The sequence below is a fragment of the Camelina sativa genome, chromosome 2, assembly GCF_030686135.1.
Source record: "Camelina sativa cultivar CO46 ecotype springtype chromosome 2, ASM3068613v1".
Lineage (NCBI taxonomy): Eukaryota > Viridiplantae > Streptophyta > Magnoliopsida > Brassicales > Brassicaceae > Camelina > Camelina sativa.
Genome location: NC_141881.1, coordinates 26,717,852 through 26,739,126, shown reverse-complemented (window position 1 = coordinate 26,739,126; position 21,275 = coordinate 26,717,852). Strand labels below are relative to the sequence as shown.

General features: G+C 34.1%; 6 protein-coding genes across 6 annotated transcripts; 4 read left to right on the top strand and 2 right to left on the bottom strand.

Moving 5' to 3' along the window:
• The first annotated feature begins 3,645 nt into the window (after positions 1 to 3,645).
• LOC104734829 (uncharacterized) lies at positions 3,646 to 5,565 on the top strand. The gene is made up of 4 exons (XM_010454486.3): positions 3,646 to 4,096; positions 4,192 to 4,338; positions 4,484 to 4,708; positions 5,197 to 5,565. The coding sequence occupies exons 1-4, from the start codon at positions 3,901 to 3,903 to the stop codon at positions 5,241 to 5,243; spliced, it is 615 nt and encodes a 204-aa protein (XP_010452788.1). The 5' UTR covers positions 3,646 to 3,900; the 3' UTR covers positions 5,244 to 5,565.
• A 2,111-nt stretch (positions 5,566 to 7,676) lies between these two features.
• Positions 7,677 to 8,337, top strand: LOC109127489 (uncharacterized). The gene has a single exon (XM_019232334.2). It carries the CDS (start codon positions 7,897 to 7,899, stop codon positions 8,119 to 8,121), a length of 225 nt encoding a protein of 74 aa, XP_019087879.1. The 5' UTR covers positions 7,677 to 7,896; the 3' UTR covers positions 8,122 to 8,337.
• A 2,165-nt stretch (positions 8,338 to 10,502) lies between these two features.
• LOC104734812 (transcription factor IBH1-like 1) lies at positions 10,503 to 11,714 on the top strand. Its single transcript, XM_010454467.3, has 2 exons — positions 10,503 to 10,798; positions 11,025 to 11,714. Coding segments are annotated over exons 1-2 (498 nt in total). The 5' UTR covers positions 10,503 to 10,796; the 3' UTR covers positions 11,521 to 11,714.
• Positions 11,715 to 14,755: 3,041 nt separating this feature from the next.
• LOC104734804 (uncharacterized) lies at positions 14,756 to 17,247 on the top strand. Its single transcript, XM_010454455.3, has 8 exons — positions 14,756 to 15,178; positions 15,276 to 15,353; positions 15,741 to 15,809; positions 15,891 to 16,251; positions 16,337 to 16,507; positions 16,592 to 16,641; positions 16,723 to 16,771; positions 16,873 to 17,247. Exons 1-8 carry the CDS (start codon positions 14,969 to 14,971, stop codon positions 17,106 to 17,108), a joined length of 1,224 nt encoding a protein of 407 aa, XP_010452757.1. The 5' UTR covers positions 14,756 to 14,968; the 3' UTR covers positions 17,109 to 17,247.
• Positions 16,916 to 17,598, bottom strand: LOC109127487 (uncharacterized). Its single transcript, XM_019232326.2, has one exon. The coding sequence runs from the start codon at positions 17,542 to 17,544 to the stop codon at positions 17,257 to 17,259; it is 288 nt and encodes a 95-aa protein (XP_019087871.1). The 5' UTR covers positions 17,545 to 17,598; the 3' UTR covers positions 16,916 to 17,256.
• Positions 17,599 to 18,670: 1,072 nt separating this feature from the next.
• Positions 18,671 to 19,676, bottom strand: LOC147949243 (putative F-box protein At4g17565). The gene is made up of 2 exons (XM_087470698.1): positions 19,570 to 19,676; positions 18,671 to 19,481 (listed from the first exon to the last, which is right to left on the bottom strand). Exons 1-2 carry the CDS (start codon positions 19,674 to 19,676, stop codon positions 18,671 to 18,673), a joined length of 918 nt encoding a protein of 305 aa, XP_087326824.1.
• Between the last annotated feature and the right edge of the window lie 1,599 nt (positions 19,677 to 21,275).

The following is a 21,275-nucleotide window of genomic DNA, read 5'->3' as shown; positions in this document are numbered from 1 at the left end:
TGGAATGTGATAAAAGTATCTTTCAAATAACTGTTATATATTTGAAGAACACATATATAATTCAAATATATAAAGCATGAGAGATTGAGAGAGCCATGTCAACGAGCACATGTGTTCGACTTCTTATAGGATAGACAGGAAGGTTGAATCTCGAAAGAACATACTTGAACGAGCTTAGTTTCAACTTTTATGTAAGTTTAGGCATTTAGTAAAATTGAAGATATGGGTGAAACTAATAAAAGATACGTATCTTCTTGACCGACTCTTAGTTGATATCATATCACAACTCTTAGTTGATATCATATCACAAGATTCACAACCAAACACCAATTGAGACTACTCAACTTCAAATTGACTGTGAAAAGAAAAATCAACTTGACAAATAGTCATTAAAAAAATGTAAAAACCTTTTCAAAATTATATTTCAGTTTTCACTCGACATTATTTATAAAAAGTAATACACAAATACAAAAAGTATTCCATTTCTCAAAAAGGTAGAAATAATAAGGAAGATGCACAATAATATAGTATACAAAAATTTACTTGAATCTATGTACGCGTACGTAGTATATATATGACATTAATGTTCAATATCAAGTATAACTGTACAAGGCATGGCTATCAAAGTATGCATTTACTTGAATATTATTTGAAAAATCAAAAAGTATTCACTATATTATTATATATTGCAGGTTGAGCTTTCTTATCATTCACGTTCATTTGTATTGCATTGATGCATTCTAGTGTATCCGTTAACCATTCGTCACTATCAAATATCAATCGTGGTCTGAGTTTATATGTGGGGAGCCATCTATCTTTAGTCACCGCATAATCATTCATATTGGAGTTTAAAATGTAGGTTTGAAAATAGTTAGATCTCTTTTTGATCAGTTATAGTAGAACATTATATGTTAGCTGTTAAGTATTCTTCTTTTTTTTTGTTCTAATCACGATTTGATAGACGATACCAATTCTGTTTACGGCATTTGATCTATAAATGGTTAAGCTAAAACTATCTTTCCTTCTTATTTAAATCAATAATGTACATTAATGTTCGTGTACAAACCATGTTTCATTATCATCTCTCTGATCGTCTTAATTATATTTGCTCACATTAATTAGAAACAACGACGTAATTAAGTTTTATTAGTATAGTTTTCTAAATAATAGTAGTACTCTTCATTTTGGTATATATATATCTCTAATTAACTGATAAACTAAATTAGTAGCAAGCAATATATAAGAAACTACGTACTCTTTGTTAACATATGAAACTAATCGATAATCGTTTCATAAAATATATTGGATTATTGTGATTGAGTAATCAAAAACAATATATATATATATATGTATTATAATATACAGTATGACCTAAATACGTGTTCAAGTCTTCTAGAGTTTGATGAAATCGACATTTAAATCAAAATTAAAGAGAAAAGGAGGGGTCGACACATTTGCAATCAATACATGAGGTTAGTTAGCCAGCAGGGTTTTCGATTTAAGCGACTTTTAATAACAAGTCGGTTAGGAAATTACACGTCAAATCATACTACTGTACTTGCTTTTGTTTTTGACTACGAAATATCTTATATTTAAATAAACATGGTCCCTAATATCATTTTGTTAAAAAAAAACATGAAATATTTCAACCTACATGTCCACGAACATTAGTTTTCAAGATTATGTGGTAAATCACATTTATTGGTCGGCACGAGTCGTTTGCCAAGTCTCCCCAACATCATCCATATTCTTTTAGTATCATTAGCCATTTTGACCTATAAGAGATGACATCCTTTACTCTGTTTCCACTTGTATAATTAATTGTTTATATACATATGACAAATTAAAGTCATCTATCAAGTGTATTCAGGACACTATATGCTTACCATTTTTATATCAATCTTGATAAAACCGAAACCACACGTAAGACGAGAGCGTATGGGGGTAACTTCCTCGTAATTATGTTTAAATTGACAATTAGCACAATTAGGATTAGTTTTAGCAAAACGATATTACGATAGCGTGAATCCATATTAAGATAATAAAGTACGATCATATTCGTCTGGTTGACAAAAAAGACGCATGTGATACACATTTGGCGACCCCACACAAATTGAATTGATAACCTGTTTCTGATTGGCACAAAAAGTATGGTGCCATACTTTATTTGAAACTTTCGAAGATGCCATAGTTACGAAATACGCTACAGATTACGTCTACTTTGTGAAGCATACTTACAAAGATGAGAGATGTTTTGTATAAATTTTAAAAGTATGGTTATAGAAACAAATCAATGTTTGCATGGTACAATACGAAAGAAGCAAACAAGACTAGCTCAATGAAGCAAAATCTCTAATTAAGGGGAGAAGACCAATGACTCAATAGAGTCTACGTACGCAAGCGTACGTACTATAGTCTTGAAATTCGAATCGATATTAATGGTAAATAAGGAAAAAAAGAAAAGAGTATCCGTCAAATGAGGAAATAGGAGATGAGAAAACGAATGGAGTCTATGAGTTTCGAGCTCCCAACTAGCAACTACAATTTTTATGGAGATTGATTGACAAAAAAAACACATTGTTTGTTGGGGAAGTGTGAATGTGTGATCGCGTACTGGGATTCTTAGTATATATTAACTATCCATGTTTGTCAATGTACGTATACTATTTTACACCACATACTATATCATACCAACATGATCCTGAACAATTTTTTTCTTCTTCTAACCATAATAAATTTCTTTATTAACTCTATATATATTTTTTTCTTTTTCTTTTTGAAATTTTCATAACTCTTTGTATTTTTTGCCTAACAATATTAAGGGGTCATGCCGTAATTAAATCTAGAGAGTAAACATTTGTGAAATTTCAGAGGACAGTCTCTGATATATTTAAAACAAGTCACGAAACAATATTGTGATTAACCCCTTTTCAAAAAAAAAAAAAAAAAAATTGTGATTGATCTGTAACCTTTAAAGTAAAAGTAGCTAGGGATATTAAAATAGTTTTCCATATTGTAAGATCAAATGTTTCAGGAAACAAAATAATACTAATAAAAATAAATACAAAGTTGGTGGATACAATATATGCTGAGAGGGTGGCATCTGGCAGGCGTGTGGGCGCACAGACACACTAGATGATTGGGCCTTTTCGAAAGTGTATGGAACTAGACCCAACAATAAACACTTCAACAATGCACCCGTATTGTCCAATTTCGTACTCACTTCTCTGCTTTGCTCCTTCAATTTAATAAAACAATTTATGTATCCTATCTACATTATCCACTTACACAGGTACAGAGGTACTTAAACGAACTTTCGTTTTCTATAAAGAAAAAAAAAATATTAGTATAGCTATTTTGCAATAGGCTTTTTTATTTATTATGATAGTCTTATTTTATGCATACAATTTTTCTTGATCATATATACATAATTCTCATACTTAAAAGGAATAATTTTAATATTCACAAATTTCCAACACAAAATTAATTGATAATACGTACGTAGAGTAGTTTAAATCCATACTATCTTAAATTCATAAGTTGTATCAAATCCAAATGTGATTAAAAAAAAATTCAAATAAATCAAAACAATAATAAACAATCAATATGGGCTTATATATTAGGCCCATTACTATCAAAACTTTTACAGAACCTCTGTTTTTTTTCTTGTCAGATGGTTCAAAGTACAGCTTCGGAGCTTCGTTTGTCAGAGAACACGTGGCACTTCGTTCAGCACCTCTCTGTCAAAGCACCGTGAAACCATTGCGACGCGTGTGACGCTGGCGGCGTTTATACCCTTTCTCCAAAATCTCATCTTTCTTCTTTTTCTTCTTCTTCTCCGTCGTCGTCTTAGTATCTTTTAACCGATCGTTTTGCCGGAAGACGAAAGATTGAAGTAACATGAAAAGAGTTTCTTTGGGTGCGCGTAAGAAACACAAGATGAACAAGAACATAAGATTCCTGAAGAGTATCGTGGCTTACCTCAAATCCGATGATTACATGTTCGCTCCTCTGTTTTCCAATTCCCCACCGTCCACGACCGAGATAAATACGCCTCCGTCGTCGAGTTCGAAGACGGACAACATCTCTCTGACAGGTACTGTTAGGTCTCATGTACTCTCGAGTGTGTATTTGCTAACTACTATTAGAATGTGATGTGATTCGGTGTGTTACTCTGTTTTGGGATATTAGGGTTTGAGTCATTGGGGTATGAGAGGGTAATTAAGAAGAAGAAGAAGAGAACACTGTCTGAGAAAGTTAAGAGATATCTAAAATCTGATTGTCACATGTACGGACCAGTGATCTCACCTCCAAAGCTTGGTTCTGCTTCACTTAAAGGTGAGACCTTTTTTCTTTTTTAATGCCTCTCTGATATATTCAGCTAAGTTGGTAGCGTTAGCTCTCTAGTTAGGTGGGTTTATAACTAATTTGAACTAGAGTGGCTTAGATTCTGCGTTTGAGGCTGAGATAGTTTTTGAATCAGGGAAATTGCAAATAACAAATTTGGTTACGATGGAAGTATCAACGAGTAATACAACCATGAAGGAAGATAACAGCAATTATAGGAATCTCCGGTCAGATATTGTAGAGCAGGCATTGCATAATGGAAGGATCAACTCTCCAAAACGAGGAGTGGTTAGCTTAGAAGGACAACGAGGTGGACTAAGCCGTGAAACAGATCTTTCATCAGCTTTTTCCTCTCTACCAGGTATGTTTGATTGATTGCCCCAAGCCTCCAATCATGTTATGTAAAATGGAACTTGTTAATGTGGGTTTTTTAACATAGGACTAGTAAATCAGTAACACAAGTTTGATTCTTCACTGAATCACTAGTAATATGTTGATAGCATAAATGTAAATAGGAGTGTCTGGGGTGATTGTTAATGTTCTGAGACCAATTAGTTAAGTTTGGAGAGATTAGGGACCGTGAAACTAACGCTTGGACAGTTTCTGGTATAGTTAACTACTGTGATTTTTTCTTGAGATATAAAGAGAGTTTTGATCTTGAATCCTATCAGATGTCTATTAGCAAATTTCATGGAAGAAACTGAAAATGTGATATGTTCGGAAGACATGGATAATAGCTTGTGTCTCTCTTCTAATTTTGTTCAACTTCGAACTAGATAAGGCTGCTGTTGTTAAAGACTGATGAGAGTAGGAAATATACTAAAATTGTTTTCTTTGTTACTATGACAGAGGAAAAGATGGTGAAGCCAGATCAAAGGAGAGTTACAATTGAGTGAAGAAGGTAATGTAGACATAATTGACAATGTAAACATTGTAAAATACTATTTAGTTAGATACAATAGTTAAAGGAGCAGCTATGAGAGAAGAAGAAGAAGAATAGGTTCTGTGTGATTGAAGAACCTTTTGTTGTCGATAGGCCTTTAGGAAGTGATGTATGAATGAGGATGACAAAGATGTGTGTCTGTCTGAACATATTGCCATGTTAGCTTGTCTGGTCTGGACGAGTATATCAAATAAACTGTTACAACTGAGCAAGAGCTCCTAATAAGCCTTTTTAGCTAGTTAACCATTGGAAGGTTTTATTTCTTTTTTAAGAAACTGATCACTAAATTTGTATAATTTTATCAAGAGTATTCCAATAAGATTCTAAGTGGAACTTAGATTATGATGAGGAAAGATTGGTTTATTTCTTGAAATCAAAGAATTAGTTGTGTTAATAAAATGGTAGAATTCCAAATTTGAATGTGAAAATGGTGAAAAGGACTGACGCTGGAGAGCTAGGGAGAAAGAGGTAGAAGGTTAACTGACAAGTAGTAATCGTGTGCACGTGAGTTGCATTCAATTTGTGTCCCACATGCCACATCGCAGACCCTCCCCATCTGTCAACTCTACACACGCATGCAAAGAAGAAAGCTTTGCGTTGCGTCTTGCGTGTATCTAACATTGTTCATTATTGCTATTGACATCAAAGAGACATCATATCTGTCAATGTTTTACGGAGTGCCTAGTCTAGTTTTGAAATAATGTAAAACTAGTGTAGGTTGAGTAATCGGAATTGATAAGATATGATAATTATTACACAATTTAATAGACGAATGCGATATGTCTATTACTATATGACACAATCGTATTGGAGCATGCACATGAGTCCCCGAGAAAAACGGAGATTATTGTATTTCGAGACTAGAGATATATAGACGTGGACATAGCACACGTGTACACTCTCAGAATCGTAATGTCATTACTGTTTTTGTAATTACAGTTATGAATGTGAGAAAGAAAGCGTAGGATACAACTCAGCGAAGAAAAAGACGTAATATGTCTTTTTATATGTCAAAGAGACATGCAAGCATGGGGGCTTCACTGACTTACCCTCTCTTTTCTTTATAAATTACTACAGAGTTTTACGTCTTTAGTCCTAATTTCAATACTATTGAGCTACCACATGAGGATTAACAATGACATTGATAATCGTAGAGGGGTCCGACATCTTTAATTGTGAGATAATATGATCGATTTTGGACTCATAGCCCCTTTTCTTTCTTAATAATCGTGATTAGACCATGTTTGAAAATTGTTTACAACATACTGCTAATGATTGATGTATCAGTCCAGCCACTTGTTTTAAAACTAATCACAGCCTAAATTATGTCTCTCCTTTGAATTTCGTATTATATATCGTCACTAGTCTTCGTACATTGAAGAAACGAAATCAAGTTTTGATTGGTTACGGGAATAAATCCAAATTAGTTGCATTATTATTCGTCATTATCCGCTAGTCGCTATGACTAGTGTTGTACAGTCTCTACTATACGTACTATATTATCAATAGAGGATAAATCAAACCCCATACGACGTAAATTTGTTGTTGAAATAGTAATCATCAATAATGTGAGAGAAGTTTTTTTTGTACGTATTAGAATTATTTGTTGGTTGGCCTGTGGAGGTGAAGCTTGGAACGTGGATCGAGTTATAGTCTTCCGAATTTGTTATCCACTTATGGATGGGTTTTGGTCAATACGGTTGCGTTAATTTGTCCTATATGCATGACCAATTAATTACCCATTAATTATTTCGTGTATTATTATTTGATCAACCGATCGAGCAACAACATTTTATACAATCAGCAATCACATGTTTTCAAGACAGAACATCATGTAGCTCTTGATATGCTCTCTAGTATAATTTTAAATTTGATTTTTTTCGTTTAGCTATATACCTTTTATTTGTAATGAATCGTCTCAAGCTAATCTTGCAGATTGTTTCCAATTGTTTTTGATGATTAAAATATATATATATTGTTACAAGGGACAAAAACATCAATTCATATGCACATGAATTTGTTTTTAACAAGTATATATAATTTTATATTCAGATATGATCAGCGAATGTCCTTTATACATTAAACCTAGCTAAGCAGGCCTAGCTAATCAATAATTGGTTTTCTTTTTGATGTAGTGTTTGTATTTATACGGTTGATCTATTTGTCTGTGAATATACCATATGAGTTCTTTTCCATGATCAGCTTAGTTATAGTTGCTTCAAATGGTTGTAGCAAACATGCAGCTGGACTGATTTACATGTGAATAAAATCGTTCATTTTTTAGTTCACAATATATATATTTTGGTTCGTTTGCCATATATATTTTTTCTACCTCTATCTCATACCATTCAAAAGTTTATACTTACTACCGTACGTATAGATCCATAACTAATGTCTCTCACACGTGTACTTACGTGGACTGATCCTAATCAAGCGTGGGGGAATCATTCCTGTCTTGGTCCAACTTATCTATAAAAAGACATCGTCTCTTGTTCTTTTAAATCCACATATCATCTCTAACTATCACAAATTCTCTATCTCTTTCCTTCTCTAGCTTTTGTTGCGGTACCGTACACATACGAAGAAGACCGCTCGTGTGTAAAAGGATGAGGTGTAGAGCACTTAATATTCGGAGAAGAAAGAGAGTGATGGTTAATGTGAGCTCAAGGAAGCTCATGACCCGTCTTCGGCGAATGGTTGCTCCGGAAACGAGTTTTTCCGGCGAGGTTGTTGACGGTGACACACTTTATCGGCTCACGGCTGATCACATTTTCCTACTTCAAGCAAGAATCCAACTTCTTCGTCGTATTTCCTCTGTATGTGGTCTCTAGATGGAAGCTGCACGTGGCTATATAAAAAGACAAAGCATATATGGTATAATTATGGATAAAACGTATGTTTTTCTCTATATGTTCTCTTAAGTTAATCATCTTATAAATACGTTGTAATGCCGACGCTATGATTTGAGTGTGTGTTTATGTGAATTTATGTTTATGATGTATTTAATTGTGAACAGGTTTTTTTACATGCATGCAGCTTTGACCGCATTTAAAATGACCCTACAAATTTATAATACATCATAAGAACACTCAAATCATACGCCTACATCTAAGAGAATACATACGAATAATATCTTAGAAGTATAACGTTAACAAACAAAAATAAGTATCAATCAAAAATTATTAATTATGAGATTTAGTGATTATAATTGACCTAACTAAGTACAGGATAATATGTGTATGACATTTTAACATATGTTATCACTCTCGGAAGTGAAAAATAGAGCAACCGGAGACAAGCGGTATGAGAAAGAGCTACAAATTTGGTTTGATTGAGAAAGATAAAACATTAAGTCTTGTTTTTTTTTTTTTTTAGTCGTCAGCAAAGTCTTGGTTTTAATTTCTGATTCTTCAAACAAAAGAAGCATCTGATGTAAAAACATTATTTTCTCTTTGAAGTCAATTTAACGTAACATTCAATAAAATAAAATAAAATTGAGTAGAGAAACTGATGCAAAGATAAAGTGATCGGAAAATATATATGGCATTCATCATCATCACTAATGCAATCGATTTCCAAACTCTTTTATTCAAGTAAGAGAAGATAATTTATTCTTTTTAATGTACGACAGATTCCAAAAAATAATTAATTAAATTGTAGTGCACGAGTGTCGTATCACCGAATTCCTAAACCTGGTTCGAAATCTTCCCCTTCGATATAAAAACACTCTACATTATTTATGTTTTTATTTTAGTACTAGTAAACGTAAGATGTTTTTCTTTTCTTAAATTTTAAAATAATACTAATATCCAAAAAAAAAGAAAGAAGTCGAAATCACCAAAATGTTGCTTTTTGGTTTATGTGTTCAAAGTCAAAGACACATTTAATGATTAACTTTCTTGCCACATGCTCGTAAGCTTCATGACTTATATAATATACTGTATATCAAAATTGATTATCTTTAACATCTAGTATTAACTTCCACATTTCAGAATAAAGTTGATTAATATAAAAAAAAAAATACACACAAGTTTCTTTTTATAGACATTTATCAGACAAACTATTCAAATTTCCTTTTTAAAATATCTCTACTTGAACTTTTTTTTTTTTAATTTGATTTTAAACATTTTAATTGAGAAAGAGTTACACAGAAATGAGAAAGCAGTGGGCTGATGAATGAGAGAGAGAAGTAGGCCTTTTTAAGAGCATTACGGGGCCCATACACGTGTCTACGATCACTTGTTTGTTTGTTTACCCCCTGCCAAGTGCCAAGGATGCTACATAATCATCCTCGTTTACATGTTACATTTAGACATAATATACTAACACTACATAATGCCCCTAAGTGGGACTTGTAATCATGTTATCGTCGTGTAGTAAACATTAGTAATCATCGTATTGGGTCAACATTTAAACTATACATATTCGTAATGGCATTACGGTATAATGCTAGACCGTGAGGATAGACATAGAATATTCAATATAATATATCTTTCACACACCAAATGAAAAAAAAAAAAAATGATCTAAAGCGTTAAAGTCAATTTATCAATATAATATAAAACAACTTTCATTGAAGCCATGTGGGAAAAAACTGATACGTACTTTCAATTGAATCTTATTTTTTCCCGGAGGATAGGTCGACCATTGCATGAAAGTCTTGAGTGTTCACTACATCTTCAGAGCACATGCTATTTTTTTCTATGCTCATCCGTAAAAACATGGTTTAAGTCGTGGTAAAAGTCGTAGATCATTGAATCTAAAGTTATAGTGATCACATAGTACTCTTATCGGAATATTTCCGTGAAGTCATCAACGTTAACGTACGTTTATTGTTTTTTTTTACTTTCTCATATGATTCTACCAGTTGCTCTACTTTCATAAGTTGGTGATATTTGTCAAATCATACAACTATGAAAGTCCATATAATAATAGAACCAAATGTTGGATCAACCTACCGTTTTATGGGTTTATGAATAGAGTATAAGGTGGAAAACGGTTTTAAGTATAAAAATAGACCAAAATAATTGAAGCTTACATGATGATGATGATGATGAGTATAAATGGTATTTAGGGTTGGAGAGAAAGTGGGGTATATTGAGCCATGTGCGTCCATGTGCTCTGTCTTTCTCTTCTAGCCCCACTCTTAAAATTTCACTTCATTTCCTTTGATCCAATAAATGCCTCCACACTCTCTCATTTCTTCTATTAATTCTCTCTTCTTCAGTCTAATCTCTCTCCCTCTCTCTCTCTCTCTCTCTCTCTCTCTCTCTCTCTCTCTCTCTCTCTCTCTCTCTCTCTCTCTCTCTCTCTCTCTCTCTCTCTCTCTCTCTCTCTCTCTCTCTCTCTCTCTCTCTCTCTCTCTCTCTCTCTCTCTCTCTCTCTCTCTCTCTCTCTCTCTCTCTCTCTCTCTCTCTCACTCTCTCTCGTTTCTTTTTAGGGTTTAAGTTTCAGACACAGACACACAGTCGAGCTACGTGGATATCTAAAAATAGAAGTAAGCGTCATGTAAGTATATTTATTGTTTTCATTGACGTCTCTTGTTTGTTTATTCACATCTCCTTCTTGAGCCCCGTTCATTTATATAATCAGAAGTGTGTCAAAGGAGATTTTCCGACGAAGTGTCCAATTATATATATATATATATATATATCCGTTAAATGAGTACAGAATCGAACGTTTATTTTCAGATAATGTAATTTCCTTATAATTTCATTGGTGTTTATTTTATCAGGATGAGCACTTATAACATGGTTAAGCAAGAATTTATCAAGAAATGGATAACTACTCTCCACATGTTAGATTGTTCTGTTGAACATCCCTTGAACGTAACCGAGAGGAAAAATGCGATAAAACTGTCATCGGATATAGCTATGGCAGCCGCTAGAAGCGGCTCTACTGTATGGAGCCGCGCTCTCATCTCTAGGAGCGGAAACAAGACGGCCAACAAACCTATGGCTCGTCGAATACTAAAAAAAGCTAGAAATCGGTTGAAGAACCGTTGTCTCACTCTTAGGCGAAATGGAAATTTCACAGCAAAAAGTGGAGTGAGAAAACGTACGGAGTTGCTTAAGAGTCTTGTACCGGGAGGCGAGTTAATAAAAAACAAAGATTATTTGATAAGAGAGACACTTGATTACATCGTCTATCTCCGAGCGCAAGTGGACGTTATGCGAACCGTCGCAGCAGTAGATTCAGTAACCGGAAACTTAACGAACGATAACAAATAAATGTGCATGCGTTTCCGCACTCTTGTGCATATGAAGTAGCTAATGATTTAGATGAATGTCCATGTATGTACATATATAGGATAACACTATCTTATACTATCATATAACAAATTTCGAAATGTATTATCGAGTACTACTTACTACTGGTGTAAAATTAATATATGGGTTAATTTCATTAGAAGACCACTTGAATATTGATTGAGTTGTAACATTTTATTGTCTATGCAGTATGTACTGATGTAAATTTACGCTAAGTAAGGTTTTTGTGATACAATTAAACTTGTCAGAATTGTTTTTACAACTAATAAATATATTGCGCGTACATTTTGTCTACAGTATGTACTAATGTTAATTTTAAAGGAAACTCTTTTTTTTTCCAAGGAAACAAAGTAACAAACTCTCTCTTTTTTTGGTCTAACAAAAGAAAAAGTAATTAAGTCATATGTTAAAATTACGCAGAAATCTATTATCGTATTAAACCTAGCATATTATTGTTTTACAAACTAGAATTGATTTATAAAGCGAACATAATATGTAACTTAACTAATCAAGTGGTGCTAGTTTAATGGTTTCTGCTTAAAACAAGAGTGTTATCATGTTAGCCTACGATGAAGTCAATTTTTTTCAAAGCAAAATTATCTAATCACTCTGAAGTCTCATACTCTCATTGACTAATCGAATTGAATTCAGGTTTAGAATGGGCCGAGTGACACAAATAGTGGGCCAAACTGTGAAGCACAAGGATCACTAATGATTTGGGGTTATGATGTTTTTTGGTATTGTAAAAACAAAAACCGGTCAAGGTTGGCACAAGTGTACTCGAGTGATTTCTGATCGGCTAGTTAGATTCATTGACTCCAAACAAATTGCTATGAATGATGTTGACGACATTTCTTGCTATGCTTAACTTAGCACTAATCTTTTAACCTGTCATAGCCTTTTTTAAACTAATTTATAAGCTATGTTCTCTTTCTGTCGGTACAAAAACTCTTGGCAGTTGGCATTAATTTAAAGTGAGAGTAACATGGTCAAATGATAACATCTTTAATGAGCCATCATATCTGATTTCATAAACACACGATTTTGAGATTGAAAAAGACACTTAGAGCTTGACTGGTTTTCCCGCTAGCTCCCACAAACGTTGCGTTTGCGTTTGCGGGTGGTTGCTAGCGTTTGGGGCCAATCACACAAATCGCTCCCAATCGCTCCCAGTCGCTCCCAATCGCTCTCAACCGTTGAATTCCAAAAGCTGGTTCCCGCAAGCGTTTGCGGTTGCGGGCGTTTGCGTTTCAAAATTTTTTTTTTTTTTGAGAAAAAACTTGAAACAGATCAATGATAATGAAATATATTTTTTATATATTTTTTACCTAACTATTTTATTCATTAAGGATGAGAGAAAATGAAGTACGGATACGATTGAAAATATTAAAAAAATAAACAATTGGAAGAAAATAATATTTCAATTAACAATAACCCGGAAAACTTTATGTAAATTTAATGGCACATCACACATAAGTTCAAAAAAATCTAAATAAATATAACGTTTCATTAGAATTTTAAGAAAATAAGATTATTTGTGAAAAATAAAAACAAATCACGAGTGACTCTTCTCAACTCTCGTTTGATCATTACTACCGATGCAAATACTGCCCCACAGAACTTATTGAGTGTGTGAGATTTAAGAAAAAAGATCTACGATCTAAAACATATGTTTAGTCATTTATCAAATTACTTGATTAAAGTTTTGGTAAAAAGCCAAATGCATAAAGTAATAAGTATTTCATTATGAAATTGATTTATTTATTTAATAACTATTTTAGTATTTTTAATGAATTTTAATTATAAATCAAGTTTAATAAAGTTTTTGATATTTTAAAACATTTATATAATTATATATCACATTTATTATGTTCCAACCGCTATTGCACCTGCTGGTCAACCAGTCGTAAACCTCCCGCAAACGCACCAATTTTAAACCGCTAAACCAGTCGTTCAAAACGCTTAATAACGCTTGAAACCGCAATCGCCCGCTTCCGCTATCTCCCGCAACCGCAACCGCAACCGCAGCGTTTGAACCAGTTAGGCCCTTAAAGCCATGAAAGAAATTATTCTTAATTAAGAAAGTATGTAGCTAATAAGTTATTATTACTTAGTTAAAATATTTTTGATGAAAAGGAGAGTTATTTTAACCATATGGACTAATTAAAACTTGTCCTCTTCCTTTTCCGCGAAAGCTAAGACCAATTGCATGCTTGTGCATGATTATGCCCCTTATCTATATATACAATCTCGCTCTCCTGATTGATAACTACATTTGCAAATTTATGATCTTTTCCAATACAAATCACTTAGCATGTAGTATATGAAATCTATTCTTCTACAATCAGATCAATGTAGATAAGTTATAGGGCATTTTGCGTTTTCCAAAACATCTTACTTTTGTGGAAGGAAAAAAAAAATCATTTTTATAGTTCCTACATCAAATAAAATATTCGAATTTTGGGATAAAAATCCAGCTAGAAATCACTTATGAATGAGTGAAAAGTGTCAAAGAGGCCCAAATATATATATTTAAATATATGTGTGCTTAGCTTGAACCTATGGTTTTGATTTAAAGATAGATGAGAGAAAGAGATGAGAGGGTCCAATCCATTGTTGTCAATAATTTTGCTTCTATAATGGTTAACAAGTTAGCATCTATTTATGTATATTTCCTCATCAATCAATTAGTTATTATAGTTAGCTTAAATTCACATCACATCAAATCGTTTAATCTTTCCCAACAACAACACACAAAGTAGTTAGACTCTCAACGTAACATTATTGATATTTTCGAAGAAATCTGAACCAAAACAGTGTACCGAAGTTATTCATAGTTTGTTTGCTTAACTACTAATTTTTTCTTTACAAAACAAATTACTCTATTTTCAACATTCGAAACCACAACTAAAAAATCCGACGTTGGATTTCATGCATCGACGCGAAATAATGGAATCCATTTTAGTTTTATTACTAAATCAGTAAAATATTAGTTGAATAAACTTGCAACTCTGCAGAATTTTGCAATCGATAATTTAATACAATATGCAATACAATGAGTACCACTGTAACCAATCAAACTCAAAAGTATTACTAATGATAAATCGACATTATTACAGATACCTAATTACCATTTTGACAGAAAGTTGAGTTACTAACCCCTCCATATCCTTTTAGATATACAAATAAATTGTGTAACGATAATCACTTTGATCATGGCCCAAATCATTCCCACCCATGGAAATGATGCTCTCCATCGAACCTTTTTTAAAAAATAATTCTAAGGTAGAACCCACACCAAAAATTATAATTAATCGCTTCCTTTTTTCATATCATTACATAAATATTTGATCAATCAACAAATTCTCAACGTCAAAATCTTTGAATCCAGAAAAAAAAAAAAAACACAATGGAACTATCATTAGCATTGACGACAACAGAGCATAATCCATCGCCTTCAGAGGCACATCCAAACACTATGGACTTTCTGTCTCGCGAATGGTGTAATTTCGCTGTTCAATCGCTTCAGCCGGACCATATCCTCTACGATCGTTCCATTGTTCCCGTCGAGACATCAATCGCCAAGTTTCAAGGCGACTCGAGTCCTGTTTCTTGCGCTGTAAGTTACAGAGATTGTTTTATTTTTCATTTTTATAAGTGAATTCCTCTTCAACTAGTTTTGGTTAGGGTTTAATTTATAAAGATTTTGAAAGTAGATGATGGATAAGAGTATGAAGATGGACGATCCAGATTTTAAGCCCTCCTTGCCTTCCTGGCAAACCAGTGATGTGAAGGTAAACCATATTATGTTATCTTTTACAAATTAAGATCACAGTAACAGTTACAAATATATTTGTAAAAATAATATATTTGACATGTATACTTTGGGGGTTCTCATGTGATCTTTAAATGAACTGAATATTGTTTAAACATTAACAATTCATTTGATTTTCTTTTTAATTTTTAAAGTGGTTTTTAGGTTTATTTGATGCACATACGAAATGAGTAATTAATGAATATTTGATATATGATCTGAATGGTTCTACTGCTATTTATTGGAATTTTAGACATACGAACAAAAAAATGGAACATAATAGAATGACTTACATCTATTTGGCGAATAAAATTTAAAGAGACTAATAATAATATTGATCATATGTTTTGTTGAATGATGTGAACAGTCATGGATATGGATGCAACAAGCAATGCACCCGGAATTGAGCTATGATGGCTTTTTCCGCAAGAAACTTGTAAAAACCCTTTTAGCCTTTTGGTCTTCAAATCAGCTTGTATATTGGTTTTCTAAATCAAAACAATTATGGGATTTGCAGAAACTTCCATGGAAGATTACGCCGTCGATAAAGAAATGGTGGAAAGAGATAAAAGCGAAACGAAAGGAAGAAGTGAGGCTACAGAGAGCTGAAGTCCACGCTGCCGTGTCCTTGGCTGGTCTAGCCGCTGCTCTTGCCGCTGTAGCTTCCGAGAACGCCGGAAAAGATGGTGGTGGAAACGTTCGACCGAGCACGAGAGAGACTGCTGTGGCATCTGCGGCGGCTGTAGTGGCAGCGCAGTGTGCGCAGATGGCGGAGACAATGGGAGCAAACAGAGATCAACTCAGCACAATGATTGGTTCCGCCATGACCGGAACAAGTGTTAGTGAGATACTCACTCTCACTGCCTCAGCAACAACTTGTAAGAAGAAGATAAAGCTTTTGATTATTTTTGTTTTATAAAAGGAATGCTCTGTTTCTGAGACATTGGTGTTTGGTAAAATAAGCATTGAGAGGTGCTGCGACGCTGAAAGCAAGAAGAGGTTGCAAGATAAATAGATTGAACGGCTCTGCGCCTGTGTTGCCTATTGAAGACTCTTCTTACTTGCCTCCTGAATTCGACAAGAACTCATCCATACTTGCTAAAGGAACCGATCTCTTCGTTGAAACACCAGATGGTATATAAAATTAAAATCCTCTGTTTTTCTTGTTTAAATCCTCTGTTTCGTGGAGAAACTAAAGTGATCGTTGGGTTGAAACAGGGGATTTCAAGGCTAGGACAGTGTCTATGGTCTTAAACAAAGATGGACAGGTCTAAACGTGGCTCTAATCACTCATTACTCTTTAACTAATTACGTCTACTAATTGGTGATCTTGGGTTTGTTATTCACAGGTGATTCTTAAAATGAAGAAGCATAACCTACTCAGGACTAAGAAACTAAGTATACAGCTAGCTTCTCAATATTTTTTTTTGTTTTAGCTAACTTAACCTTCAAGCTATGATTTTAAAACATTTAGTATTGTGTTTTTGTTGTGTGTTAAGGTATTGTGACGAATGTTCATGTGGAACTTTACAAGGATTCGGATAGCGAAGACAACAACATAGAGGACACTTGTTATCTCATTGTCCTGAGGACGAACAGAGGAGCTATCAAACTAGACATGGCGGATGATTACAGTCGTTACAAGACATGGGTCACAACGATCCAACACATGCTCACTCTCTCTTCTTCCTCTTTACGTACAAATTACGATCTCACTTTCTACAACAAGAACTGAAATTTTCATCTGTTCTTGTTCATCCTTTTTTATTATGTAATTTTACTTTTCTTTGCCATATTTTATTTATCTCCTCCTCTGTTTCTTATGTATCTCTCTCGTTTGATCTAATAATGTAATGCATAACAACTTGAGAACTTACGTTCTTTTAGACCCCACATACATCAGCTATCTTTCTAAGTAAAGTAACCTGAGACTTGAGAAGCATAACATGTTCGATTGACTTGCGAAACAAGGCTTCCTCGTCCTCGATCTCTTCACAGCCTGGTACAATCTTTCGAAGGATCCGGAGGTTTCTTTGCGTGTAAGTTTCGCGAAACTTGGAGTTCTCTTTTCGTCCCTTGCGACGACGATGCTTGAGCTTCTGGCACTTCACCATCTTCATCACTTGTTTCACTCCGGGATTAGATACAAAGCCATATATATAGAGAGACATTGAGGATGGAACCAATATGGAAGAAAACAAGTTGTCTGTAAAATGTTTTGACAGAGAAAAGGAGACAAGGAACCCATATCAAGGCCATAACCACTGAACCTGTCTCTGCCAATCCATCCTTGCAATGTCTAATATTCAATGTATCTGTTTTTGTGGTCCTCCTTTCTTATACGTCTTGCATACTTTATGCCATTATTGTTGTTTAAATTTCAGAATTTGTTCGCTTGGGGTTTGGTTCTACTAATACGTGTATTATATATGAGTCAATGGAAAAATAAATTGGGCCGAGGGGTTACAAGAATGCAACTTCAAGTTTACCCAATTAAGCCCGTTTTCTTTTACCAATTGAAAGCAGCAAGTACAGAAAAACGTTTCTCCAAAATTCTTAAGAAACTTGAAGCCTACGTCATGTCAGATAAGAGGGTTCGCATAGGAAGAAGAATCTGAAATCTTCTGTCGCTCCCGAACAGATCAAAACACGATTCTTCTCGTAAAAGAAGGGCTGTTAGTATCCAAAGTCACCAACAAAACAATCATGCTCCCCCCGCCGTGAACATCATTGAAGCCGCTCATTTTCACCACAAACCTAAACGATTGAGAACAAATCTTTCACCATTCTCTGGCTTAGCGATTCATCGCTTTCACCCGATATGTGTCACCTGAATCGACATCATCTAAACCGGATAACTTGAGCTGCGAATAGGAGTTTTGGGGCTCTCACCATCAGATTCATCATTCATGAGCAAGAACAATATGGGAAGACGAAGGCGTGAGGGCAAGGAGGAGGTTGTCCCTGCAGAGAGGACATGTTGAGTTTGTGAGGAGCCACGTATCGATGCGCTTAACGTGGAACGCATGGTTGCATCTACGACAAACGGCGCAATCAAAGAGTTTGTGTCTAAGACCAATCATGGTCATGCAATTAAACAAGGGCACATTTATCTATCGCTTTCTTCAATAAAGGCTATGCTTTGTAAGCTCTTATCTAATTGATTGAATGAATGAAGTGATATCTTTGCACAAAAACAAAAAATAATAACAAAGAAATGTTACAGATAGTTTAGCAACTCCAAAGCAAATATATATATATAAAACAAAAAAGAGGAAAAAAAACTCTTGTTCAACGTCAGACATTTGGGATGAACCATCGAGCATCAAAGAACTTGCTAGTGTAAGACATAAATGGCTCCACCTTGCGCGTAGCGAGATTGAAAATAAAAATGTGATCGGTGCCAAAACTACGACCACTAAAATAGATAGAGTCAGGTTTGATCCCTTGAATATCTTTGGCGGGGACAGTGATTCCAAGGTCGAAGATCAAAGCCTGGTCGCCCAAAGAAGCCATATGATCCCAATTTTCGGTGGCATGGTTCATCTTGTAGACGTAGAAGCTGTTGATGTCGCAGCATCTGACCATAAGAACCTCTCCGGATGTAGTAACAGCAATCCTTGTGGCAGATATATAGGAATGGGAAGACAAGCAACGAGGAGGAACGCAGGCATATGGACGAGAAGTGACAGGGAGAGGAGAGTCTCCAGAGAAATCGTAGATCTCAATGAAGCAAACCAGAGTATAGATGTAGAGCAAGTGGCCTTTGTATACAAGGTCGTCCACCCCAGTACTGAGATAAGGAAACATCCTCCAAAATTCGTCTCCTTTCTTGGAGTAGATAGGACAAGGCATACGCGACCAAAACACAAAGTAATCTTTGCTTCTCTCGTCTACCCATAACACTGCTTTTTCCTTGTAGCCTATCAATGGTGATTCAGAGGAGTCGTCGCTTTTGAGGGAGTCCAAAGGAGGTAGATTGATCCTCTCGCGGGTTAAGGGATTTAGAATGTAGAGCTTTGTTTGATGGTGGACAAACATGAGGAGCCAGCTTCCACAAGCGGCGATACACCGACTTTGCGTAAACTCCACGCCAAGATTTCGACTTCTGTAAACCAAACTTTTATCCAAAGGGTTTACCAGACGACAAGAATTCCTGTAAGATCTCTCGTAAGGGAAGAGGATCAGCCACCCACGGGATTCGATTATGTTTTCGAGAAGTTTCTCTTGAAGCAGAACGCCATGCAGAGCAAACAGCCTTAGCTCGATCGAAGTCGATGGGGTTCAAACGCTCAAACACCATCTGAAGCAAATTCTGACAAAGATTCGACCAGTTTTCAGCTTTTTCCTCTACTTTTTGTCGCTTAGGGTTAGGGTACGGCGTGCATTTTTTACTTCTTCCTTGCTGAAATTGGCTCCGGTGATGGCTTTCCAATTCCCTTGGTGCTTTTGATCCGCCTTCCGGTGGAGGTCGCGAAGAGATTCTCGATTTATTAAATCAAAAGCTGCCTTCCAATAAATTAAAACTAATAGCTTAAATAGAAAAAGGGCAAAGCCGATCAGCCCTAACCTAGAAATTTGATATTTAATTTGAATTAGTAGTTCGCTTCTTTTTTTTCTTTCTTTTCTAACCGAACTAAATCAATTCAAACAATCAAATCAAATTTGAAAAATAAACAAAAATATTTACCCTACTTAAATGTCTCTTATTTGACTATTACCACTAAACCAATCAACATGTTCAGTTATTCATATATTGGTGTTTTTGATATATGATAAAGTTGACTTTCTCTTAGTTCTGTTTTATAAGACGATAAGAATTAGGATCTATGCATGAACAAAATTGGTGTGCTTGGAGAGCACTCCTCATTAATCATCTTCCCTACTTATCTCGTTAGCCATCATGGATATGGATGCTACTAGAATCGAGATATGATTTCCTACTTATCAACAATTTTTTTCTCTTTTCTGATTTGAAAATTGACATTCTTGGTTTGTAAAATCAAAAACAATATGGGGCTGTAGAAACTTCTATGGAATATTACACACAAAAAAAAAACAATCTCGGTTGGTGTTATAGGATATTTCTACTATGATCACTGCAAATAATATCAAAAACAATTCTGAGTTTGTTAAAAAAATTGAAGTGGTAGAGGCTATTTAGGTTCTTGAGGGTGAAGACAATCCATGAAACAAAGTCAAGAGAACTGTCTAAGTCTCCCCAGAGATGAGAAACAAATGCACATGTATACACTTTATTTCTTAGATATTTGTTTTATGAATCATAATAGGAAAACAAATTTTTTTTTTATGTTCTACGGCTTTTAACTATATAAAAGAGCACACTAAAAATATACAAAACATCTAAAACTCAAAATCTCTCAATTAACGGACATATGTTGATTTTTATTATTGTTAAGCTAAATCATTATGGTCTATTAAATCGTTCAATCTAAATTATAGTCTAACTAGGATATATCCCGTGCTTAAAGTACGGGTCAACATTTTTTAAAAATATTATAATATAATAATAAAAATTATTGTTTTTTTTTAATTATTTTGTTTGAGATAATATTTATTTTTAATTGTTATGTAAATCTATTAGTCTATTGAATACTAATTATTTTAGAATATTATAATATTTTATTTTTGACGTATTATTACAGTTTTATATTGTTTATTTGTTGTATTTGCATCATATTTTGTGAAATATAAAATAGTAATTTTAATATTATAATTGTGAGTAAATAAAAATTATTAATTTATCATCTATATAAATTTAGTTTTACCAACCCGCCAATGTAAAAATTAAAACACACATTTTCATACATTGAGTAATATATCTTCGTTTTAAACAATTCAAATCACAACATATGCAGAAAAAATATGCATTTTATTAATT

Coding starts and splice junctions, on each gene's coding strand:
- LOC104734829 (XM_010454486.3), top strand. CDS start 3,901: ATGAAAAGAGTTTCTTTGGGTGCGCGTAAGAAACACAAGATGAACAAG. Junction 4,097..4,191: donor GGACAACATCTCTCTGACAG/GTACTGTTAGGT, acceptor TTGGGATATTAG/GGTTTGAGTCATTGGGGTAT. Junction 4,709..5,196: donor AGCTTTTTCCTCTCTACCAG/GTATGTTTGATT, acceptor TTACTATGACAG/AGGAAAAGATGGTGAAGCCA.
- LOC109127489 (XM_019232334.2), top strand. CDS start 7,897: ATGAGGTGTAGAGCACTTAATATTCGGAGAAGAAAGAGAGTGATGGTT.
- LOC104734804 (XM_010454455.3), top strand. CDS start 14,969: ATGGAACTATCATTAGCATTGACGACAACAGAGCATAATCCATCGCCT. Junction 15,354..15,740: donor GGCAAACCAGTGATGTGAAG/GTAAACCATATT, acceptor TGATGTGAACAG/TCATGGATATGGATGCAACA. Junction 16,508..16,591: donor CTTCGTTGAAACACCAGATG/GTATATAAAATT, acceptor GGGTTGAAACAG/GGGATTTCAAGGCTAGGACA.
- LOC109127487 (XM_019232326.2), bottom strand. CDS start 17,544: ATGTCTCTCTATATATATGGCTTTGTATCTAATCCCGGAGTGAAACAA.
- LOC147949243 (XM_087470698.1), bottom strand. CDS start 19,676: ATGGTGTTTGAGCGTTTGAACCCCATCGACTTCGATCGAGCTAAGGCT. Junction 19,482..19,569: donor CGAAAACATAATCGAATCCC/GTGGGTGGCTGA, acceptor TTTGGTTTACAG/AAGTCGAAATCTTGGCGTGG.